This window comes from Pinus tabuliformis, chromosome 9, assembly GCF_031772625.1.
Source record: "Pinus tabuliformis cultivar Carrire ecotype Pingquan chromosome 9, CPIR1, whole genome shotgun sequence".
Lineage (NCBI taxonomy): Eukaryota > Viridiplantae > Streptophyta > Pinopsida > Pinales > Pinaceae > Pinus > Pinus tabuliformis.
In genome coordinates this window covers 1,655,266,193-1,655,276,480 of record NC_142307.1, presented here as the reverse complement: position 1 = coordinate 1,655,276,480, position 10,288 = coordinate 1,655,266,193, and the positions used below count along the sequence as shown (strand labels likewise).

The 10,288-nt window shown below is 36.2% G+C and overlaps 1 protein-coding gene across 1 annotated transcript; it reads left to right on the top strand.

The window, feature by feature from the left end:
* Positions 1-373: 373 nt before the first annotated feature.
* LOC149155206 (uncharacterized) lies at positions 374-10,067 on the top strand. Its single transcript, XM_089444356.1, has 4 exons — positions 374-517; positions 664-830; positions 6,603-8,179; positions 8,380-10,067. Exons 1-4 carry the CDS (start codon positions 374-376, stop codon positions 10,065-10,067), a joined length of 3,576 nt encoding a protein of 1,191 aa, XP_089300482.1.
* Positions 10,068-10,288: the final 221 nt, after the last annotated feature.

Sequence of the window (10,288 nt, the reverse complement as noted above, 5' to 3'; positions counted from 1 at the left end):
ATTTATCATCATATAGATTTTCCACCTTTTCAACAGAGTGTTGAAATTATCTTTTGGCAGTGGAGGTTGCAGGACAAAAATATATATTTAACAAGGATTCCAGCATAGGCCCTAGAAAAATCGGTTCGTCTTTGTCCAAAAATCAATGAGCAAGAGCCTCTGAGCCAGGACTTATCTTTTGGGTAGAGGTGAGCATCATGGAATCGTATCTTATCAAGTGCGAAGGCAGAAATTCGTTTAACCTGTCAAATTTCCAGATGATAAATTGGCACGATCCAGATTTCAAATCTTAATCCGATTGTTTCTTTCAAATTTATAGACCATCGGCTCCTAGTTGGAACTGAAATGAAGAAACAACTGTGTCAATTTCGAAATGCCTCGGCCGGTTTTCTATCGATTTGGCCCGCGGAAGAAACAACTGTGTCAATCAATAATGGCAGAAATTCGCGGAAGCAACTCCGACTCAAAATGGTTTAAATACGATGAAATTCCAAAGAATCAATCTCGCTTTGGCCTGGTACGCGTGAAGACGAGATTGAGTTTGAAAAACGTTCCAAAGCCTTGACAGAAAGGGAAAATTTCTGGAAGATACATGGACTTTGGACTTCTTCTGTTTAAATTGGCAGGACCTTCACAATTTAGTATCAAATTTTATCTTAAAAGAAAAAGGAAGGCATGAGCGATCTTCCACCAGAAGAACAGGTCAAAAAATTGAAGAGTAAACTCGAATCTCAGTGCGAAATGATTAATAAATTGAGGGAAAATATAGACGATTTGGAGAAGAAAAGTGTGAAGGCTGAGCAGAAGAAAAGTGTGAAGGCTGAGCAGAGGCAATTTTTTTATAATAAAAAAAATGAATTTTAGATTTAAAAAAATCTAAAATCAATGATAAAATTTATTTTCCTTTTAAATAAAACAGTACAATTTCCATACCAATGATTTGCTGGCCAACTGAATGGAGTTTTCCAGGACTTTTTTGAGTTGGAAGATCCTCCTCACATCCACTGCAACATTACTGGAGCTCTGATACCACAATAATGGCAGAAGTGTCCTCAGACACGTAATTTTATTAATTAGAAAAAAACAATTACATAATTGATTTTGCAAGAGTTTACACCTGAACAACCAAACACTCTTGCAATGAGCTATTTATAAGCTCCATGTCCTAACTACCTCTAATTATGGATCACTTATTAAATAACAAGTGTCCATTTACAATAAATGCTATTCAAATCAACTAGCTAACTAATCTCCTAAAATAGAGCCTAAGATACGACACATTTGGATAGTCATATCTAGTTACAACAATATGCTAATTCTAAAAGTCTCCATTAAATAATTAAACATTCTAGAATAATAATTATTAATTTAATATCTTAAATTACTAATTATTTTATTCTAATTTTATAACCTATGATAAAATTGTATTTTTGGATCATCTAACAAAAATTGTTGATTTTTCGGATGAAAAAAAACAAAAATTATATTTTTCAACTTATATTATTATATATTTACTTAATTTAATTGTAAGCACTTATGGAGTAAATTCGACATAAGAAGAGTACCAACTTTCAATATTTTTGAAAGATACACTGTGATAAATTGGAAATTCACAAAAACATGTTTCTCTTTTAAAAAAAATGAAAAATAAATATGTTTTCTTATATATTTTAAATTTATGTCATTGTATATATATTACATGGGTTCAAAATAGAATACATATGTTCTCTCATATATTTTTAATTTATCTTTCAATATAGATACTCATTAATTTGATTATGCATACAATTAGGATTTACAATTAAAACTTAAATGAAATAGATTTGTGTGTTAGATTGGATCTCTGTGTTTTAATTATTGTTATAAATAATAATTACATCTCCATGTGGAGTTGCCTAAAAATTCATTTAATTAAGTGATTGAGTGTTGAGTCAAGTTGTGTTAAGTGATAGACGATTTTTAATGTGTGGTTGCATGTCAAGATATTTTAAGTGAGTCGCTAGTTGGAAAATGATAAATACACTTCACGGAGTTCATTGTAAACATCATGTTTTGTGTGATCAATAGAACAACAACAACTTGTGTGATTTGCGTGTAAATTATTTGTTTTGTTTTTTCCGTCTTCCCAACAAATTGATATCAGAGCGAGGAAGAACAGATTAACAGCAATCCGTGTGACGGTAAAAACATATTTTTTTCTCTTGTTTGAGTTATAAAGAACCTTATTTCGATATACAGAGCATTGTAAAGTTGGTAGGCATAATAGAGGGCTGCATTGGGATCAAGAGGTTGTTATGCATACACGCGAGTCAAGCTTAAGTTGGTCGCGTTAGAGGAGTAACACAAGTTATCGTTGCCGTGAAGGAGTTAGTATGTAGGCCTCAAGAAGTCACAACCGATTTTTCACGAAAATTTATTACCGAATCACGTGGTCATAGTTGATTCATGAGATTTTGTTAAAAAAATAATTCAATGGTTTTAAATGGGGCTCTGTAAATATTTTTATGTAGTGTGACTCTAGCTTTATATAGTGTGAGTAATATATATATGGAGATATTTTTATATAAAATTTTCTTATAAAGATTTTTTTATATAAAAAAAAATAATATAAGGAAAGAAAAGGGGATTTGTTATACAAAGGAGTTTTTTTTTAATGGTTTATTATAAGGAAAAAAAATGATTGAAAAAAGTTTTTGGGCTTTTGTAAAGTTTGTTTATGGGAAAAATTTGGTGAAGATTGTGCTTTATGGGGGCGCATATTGAAAATCATATTTTTTTTGGGGGCGGTATGGAAGATAGCCTCATGCAATCAGGAAATAAACTATAAAATAGAGTAATGGCCACAGTCATGGGTCACAAAGCATGACTGAAGCATATGAAGAAAAGAAATCGAAAAGAAGAGGCAAAGATCATTTCCATGGTTAGAGAGGTTCAGGACGTAGCCCAGGAATTTAGAAGTCTAGGAGAAGACAAAGAATAAATTAAGGGCGATTGGTGTAGATTTGATCTGCTACCACCTCCTATGTTTACGGATAAATATTTTAATCATTGGGTTATCAAGATGTTAATTTTTCGTAGAGCTAAAGAGTTAATTGAGTAGGAGTCTAATAACCCATATGATGAAGTATGCGAAGCTTTAGCATTGAATTTTATAAAACAAATGTTAGATGAGAATTGTTTGTGCAATGTAGCAAAAGCTAGAACTTCCAAGGAAGCATGGAAGTTCCTAGAAGCAAAGTTTGAAGCAAGGAGGAGTGACATGCAACAACAGGTTATGGAACAAGCAAAGAATTTAGCCGCAGATCTGAGAGTAGATGAACAAGGCTCTGAGAGGAAAACAGAGCTTGGAGAATCTCACTCATAAGCAGATGATCGTTGTCAAGACAATAAAATTGAAACCCATTATGCAAGCATGCATATGGATGAAGAAGATGTAACAAAGATTGCAGAGGGAGAAATAATAGCCTATGTATGTGAAGCAGAGCAAGAGCATATAAATGCTTAGGGACGCCATTGTAATGTGGTTGATGCAGATGATGGTGAATCCCATTGTTATGAGACACATGTGGATGATGAATGCAAAGTTATATGTGAATTGGTGAATCCAACCGCAGTTGATGGATTTGGTAAAGTTGAATTGTTAATAAAATTGACAATGAGCACATGCATGGTCGGATATCCCACCATAGTGTGGATGAACATTATGTTGATGTTATGTGTGGTTTATTTTTTGAAACAGAGATGAATTGTGACAATATAGTAAGCACAATGTTTGACGAAACATTTAAGGTTGAAGTTGCCACTATAGCAACAAGATATGAAGAAGTTGGAACTGTTCATCAAGCATTATGTCATCTAGCAGCAGTTGATGATCAAGAACAGGATAAAGTGATCCAAGAGTTTTTGATGAGAATATCCACTAACAGCACAAAATTGGAAGATAACCTCCATGCGGTTGAAAAGAAAGATGATGTAGAGCAGGAAGCTCTCACTGAAGAGAGTCATATTAAAGATGTTTTTAACATTGTTTTTGAATATGCAGGTGTTCAAAATAACATGGGAGCAGAAGTTGAAAGAAAGAATGTTAATAAATTTGATGCAGATTTGAAGCTCATTGAGGAATGGATTAAGAAACCAATAAAACAAATTGAAGCGAGTTTTAAAACAACAGTTGGAATAAAAGAATTGAATGAAATCGTGAATATTGATATTGAGTGTGCAGATTACAAGAGAAAAATAGCAGTGCCTGATGATGAAAGTGAAAATAATGATATGGATGTTTCTGAAGACAAAGATGAATGCATTGAAGCCATTTGTGAACAATGGAGTCAAGCAAAGATACAATTTTTCTATCTGGAAATATGGTTGAAAGAAAGTCAGGAATATGAAACACAAGAAGCAGAACAAAGAAGATAGTTTGAAGATGCACTCTTTTGGGAGCAGGCCATAGTTGAACAAATATTTGAAGAGGAAGTTGTAGAAGACATGATCCAATTGTTTTTCAGATAAGTCAAAGAAAAATTGCAGCAACAACAAGGTAATAAAGCCTACAGAAAGAAAGTTCAACAGAGAATAAAGCAATTTCGAGGATATAGAATCTGGAAGCAGAGAAAAAGAAAATGAAAATTTGTAAAATTCTTGAGTCATTGTAAGCCTAGCTGAGACATAGACTAGTGAGCATGTTTATGTGATATTGAAGTCATGTTGAGTTATGTTGAGTCATATAGTCGTAATTAAGGGGGGGTGTTAGAAATAGTAATTACTCCTGCATGTGGAGTTGGCTAAACTTCGAGAGTCAGTTAACTAAGTGATTGAATAATTGAGTGTTTGAGTATTGAGTCAAGTCGAGTGATAAATGACTTTTAGTGTGTGGTTGCATGTGGATGCATGTCAAGATATTTTAAGTGAGTCGCTAGTTGGAAAAGGATAAATACCCTTCATCAGATTCATTGTAAACATCATGTTTTCTGTGATGAATAGAACAACAACAACTTGTGTGATTTGTGTGTGAATTATTTGTTTTCTCATACATTTTTAATTTATCTCATTATATATATATTAGATAGGTTCAAAATATATACTCATTAATTTGATTAGGCATACAATTAAAATCTAAATAAAATAGATTTGTGTGTTAGATTGGATTTCTTTGTTCCACTACTAGTTATAACGATAGTTGAAATGAATTATTGGGTGTTGGTATGATGGCATATTTGTTCCTACCTACTAATGCAGGAAGAAGATTAGTTGTTATTCCCAACTCAAGGGAGATAGGAAGAGGTGGTGGTTGTTCTTGGTTCTATATTCCTTTCGTTCCCTTTGTGTTGTATTTTTTTTGGTTTCTAAGAGTGAAAGACCGCATACGTCTACTTCATAGGAATTTAGTCGAGTATAAATTTACTCTAAGATTCATAGAAGCCAAGTCAGTCTATTAGAATTTCTGAAGTAGTAGAAGTATAGTATAAGAGAACTAATGGGATTCCAGGTTAAATTCCAAGTGAAGTATACAAGAGTATAAGGCTTCCCTGCAGTAATAACTCGCTAGTATCGTCCTATTTTATTAATTTTTTTAAAACTGATTTTAGAACACTACTGTGCCAAGGAATTATCAAATCTAATTGAAAGAATCTATTCGGGACCTCATTTTATTTATTTATAGAAAAAATTTATTTCTAAATCACTATTAGAGTTTTGAGATTTGATATTAATAAGGATAACTAAGATGGCCCAAACAACCAAATTGTTATGTCAACAAACGAATAATAAGTTAATAAGGATAAGGGAGTGGTCCAAACAACCAAATTCTTAAGTCAACCAACAAATAAAAACACCACGACTTAATAGATAGTGATAATGTGAACCAATGACTTTGAGCGTTTAAATGAGACCTGGTTTGGCATGGGCTTAAACGGAATTATTACAATCCAACAATTAAAGCGTAGCTAATCCCATGCCTGTTCCCTGGTAATATTTAGTTTTCGGATATGGCTCCGGCTGAATTAGACGAGGCATTTCATTCCGCTCGCAATGTCTCTCTATATAAATCGCTTCATTTGATATGCTTCCCAAAATTAACGCCTCTGTATATTTCACGTGCTTCCAAAAATCAGATTGTCCCTCTATAGTATATATAAATCTCTTCATTTCATGTGCTTACCAACATTTCACATTGCAAGAGTACCAACTTCACATATTTTTTGTTAATAGAGAAAAATTAGAAATACATAAAAATCATCTTTCCTTTTCATTGAACATGTTTTTTTTTAAACGTATTTTTTTATAATAAAATAAATTTAAAATACAATTTAGAAAGTTAATTTCTTGTTAGTTTAATGGGTTTAATGGGGTAATTTTATTGGCAATTGTGATGCTATGGAATATTATGTAAATATTGAGATTTAAGATTGAAATCGAGGGTGAATCAAATTAGCTAAACAAATTTATTTTAGTGATTTTACATTTACCAACGTGGTGGATATACCCCGATAGACATATATGAAACACATCTATAGCCACATTTACCAATGTGGTTAATATAGGAAGATAGGCATATATTCACCACCCACCACATTAATAAATATTACATGTTTTTAACATTAAAGACTACTTGTCGACGCTAGGGTTTCTGCAAACACCTGCAACGGCAGGACATTTGGACGGAAGCCACCATATCTGATAGTGGCAGAGCAGCAGCTCACAGGCTGCAGGCTTTGGCAGATGGCAATGATGACCCCCCGCCAGGGGGAAGGAGGAATGCCTCCTCCAGTTAACGAGATCCAGCCAGGGCATAGCGAAGGTCCAGAAAAGGAACAGGGGCGTACTGAGAGGAATAACGACAACAGTCAGCAAAAGCAGACAGAACAGGTACAGGCAGACAAGCCTAAAGTGAGCTCATCTACATGTAAGCCAGTAGCCACGATACGGCCAAAAGTGGAGCTACCCAGTCATCGAATCAATGCCAAAATACAATATATGAGAGATCATGCTCTCATAGGTAAATTTATAGGTTTTTGGCCAAACGAGAGAGCTTTGAGAGTCTGGATCAATGTTAAATGGCACCCAAAAGGAAACATATCCTTGCATCTTGGGCCGAAGGGGTTCTTTACCGTAGTCTTCAACTGCTTGGAAGACAGAAACAGAGTATTTGAGGAAGGGCCATACTTCTTCAACTCTGCAGGGATATTTCTCAGAGAATGGGTCGCACGATTCAATCCGGATACGGAAGATCTAAGTTGGGCACCGGTATGGATCAGGCTGTATGGATTGCCATGGGAGTATTGGGAAGAAGACTCGCTCAAAGCTATCGGCAACGTATTGGGAGATTTTGTGAAGGTCGCGGAAGACACAAAAATGCAGAGATACACCTCTTATGCACAGATCTGCGTCTACATGGATCTAAAGCAACCCATGCCTGATACGGTAAGTCTCGATCATGAAGATACGGAATGGATTCAGTTAATTGATTACGAGCATGTACCCTTTAGATGTAGAAAATTTCATGATCTAGGACACCTTTATAGAGATTGCCCGTTAAATAGCAACCCTCCAGCGCAAGTTAACCAGGAAAACCAGCCATTGGATGGTTTTACAAAGGTGACAAATCGAAGTAGAGGACATAAAAAACCTGCAGTACAGACAAAGGTAGCCCAAAAGGACCCATCAAAGCCCTCCACAAGCAACAGCTTTGAAGTCTTGGCAAACGAAGAGGTGCAGGATCCGAATCTCTTGAACTCCAAAGGAAAAATATCTACCCAGGATAAAACAAAAGGAACCCAATCTCAAAAGGGGGAAAAGATAGCGGAACAAGATGGCAATACTACCAAAACCGTGTCAAAGACCTGGAACCCCCCGGAATTGGAGATAGACACTACGGACCTAGTCATAGAAAAAGAGATGGAAGGAGAAGGAAGTCATCAAGAACCTCAGATCATGGATGAGGACACGGAATCAATTGATATTGGCGAGCTTGACATTCTAGGTCTAGAACAAGCATGCAAAACAGGGAATTTCGACAAGATACCTGATAGACAAGTGGATAACCTAGTGGAAGTTCTCAATAAAGCCCAAAAGAAATACTCCTTAGGGGTTCAAATCGGCAATCAATGGGATGGGAAATTCATTACCAATGATAGTAAAAAGCGAGGAATAAAAACGGCCTTAGAAAGAACCATCAGGATAGGTGAAGTCTTGGTTGAGTCAGGCAGATATGCCAAGCTAACAAAGTACTACAAAAAAAACCCCAAACCTTCCCAATGAAGATGATTTCTTGGAATATTAGAGGGCTCAATGGCCCAAAGAAAGGAAGACTTTTGAAAAATATGCTTATGGAAGAAAAACCAGCAATCCTTTTTTTGTAGGAGACAAAATGTAACTTGGCAGTCTTGGAAAAAATTGCAGCAAAAACCTGGTCGGGAGGGCTAGTCACAGCTGTAGATGCTCAGGGAGCCTCAGGAGGACTTGCAGTGCTCTGTGATGCAAGAATGATCCAATTAAGTAACATTCATGCTAACAAAAACTTCATACAGGCTATTTTTCATATTTTGGGGACTAACATCCATGGCCACATAACAAATGTTTACTTCCCCCAAGAAAGCCAGCACAAGATAGAAATCCGGGAAGCATTAACGCAACTTAATGCCGAAAGGACTTATCCGCTATGGGTCTCAGGGGGATATTTTAACATGATTGCTTCTATAGAGGAAAAGAAGGGAGGAAGATGCAGAACAAACATGGATGGATCAATATTAAAAGATTTCATTCAAAATAACTGGCTAATAGATATTCCTACAAATAATGGCCTCCACACTTGGAATAACAAAAGAGTAGCACCTATGCAAGTAGCCTCGCGCCTAGATCGTTTTTTTATTTCCAACAATGCAGTGCATATAGGGGGAGAATTTACAGCCTTCATCCTCCCTTACTCAGGATCGGACCACTGGCCCATAGCCCTAAACTGGAACCGACCAGGCAGTAGCATACGACGGCCATTTCGGTTTGAGGCTTTCTGGTTGACACACCCGGAATTCCATGAATTTGTCAGATCAACTTGGCAAAACTTCAATCCAACGGATGGGACAAAAATGTCAATATTCCACAGGAAGATGAAGCACCTCAAAGAGAAAATAAAGCACTGGAACAAATCCACTTTTGGCAACATATTCAAATCAAAGGAACTTCTTACCCAAGAGATGAAAGATATTCAGCAAAAAATGATCTCTGAAGGACTTTCTGAAGAATTAATCCAGAAGGAGCAGGTTATAGAGAATAAAATCCTTGAACGAGACCTCCAGGAGGAAACTCTCTGGAAGCAGAAATCGAGAGTCAGATGGTTGAAGGAAGGTGAAAAGAATACGGAATTCTTTCCCAAAACCACCGTCCAAAGAAGAATGATCAACCAAATCTCCTACATCTACAATGAACAGGGAACCAAAATTGAAACCCATGAAGGAATAGAAAAGGTGTTTATCAACTATTTCAAGAAGATGAATCAAGAACCCAATATAGATAGAACAGAGGCCATTGACACCATTATCGGGCAGATACCAAGATTAATCACGGAAGATCACAACACTCTCCTTCTCAAATCTGTTAGTCTTCAAGAGGTTGAAACAGCGGGGCATCAACTCAAAGAAGGGAAAGCGCCAGGACCAGATGGGTTTACTTCCAATTTTTTTCAGCACTTCTGGGAACTAATCAAATGGGAAGTCTGGCAGGTGGTGGAAGAATCGCGTACGCTTAGATGGATGTATCCAGCCCTGAATGCAACTTTCATCGCCTTAATTCCCAAAGCAGAGGAATCCAACACTCCAGATAAGTACAGACCTATCGCTTTATGCAACATCATATACAAGATTGTCTCCAAGGTCATAGCATTGAGACTGAAGCCCATGCTTCCGCTCATTATATCTCCAGAACAATCTGGTTACGTAGAAGGAAGACAGATCACGGATGGGATAATTTTAACCCATGTAATAATACATTCACTCAAGCAATCAAAACAACCATGTATGCTTCTAAAAATTGAGTTATCTAAAGCTTTTGATAGTATCAGCTGGGATTATTTGTAAAATATTCTCAAAGCCTTTGGCTTTGCCCCACCCTGGATCAGATGGATCAACAATCTTCTATCTTCCTCATTCTTTTCCATTCTCATCAATGGTCTTCCATCCCCTACCTTTCGTCCCTCTAGAGGCATTAGACAAGGGGACCTTTTATCGCCCTTTTTGTTTGTCATCTTAGCAGAAGGCCTAGGACGCAGCTTAAAAGCGGCCATTCTCTCCTGCAGTCT

Coding starts and splice junctions, on each gene's coding strand:
- LOC149155206 (XM_089444356.1), top strand. CDS start 374: ATGCCTCGGCCGGTTTTCTATCGATTTGGCCCGCGGAAGAAACAACTG. Junction 518..663: donor ATCAATCTCGCTTTGGCCTG/GTACGCGTGAAG, acceptor TTATCTTAAAAG/AAAAAGGAAGGCATGAGCGA. Junction 8,180..8,379: donor AGAAAGAACCATCAGGATAG/GTGAAGTCTTGG, acceptor GTAACTTGGCAG/TCTTGGAAAAAATTGCAGCA.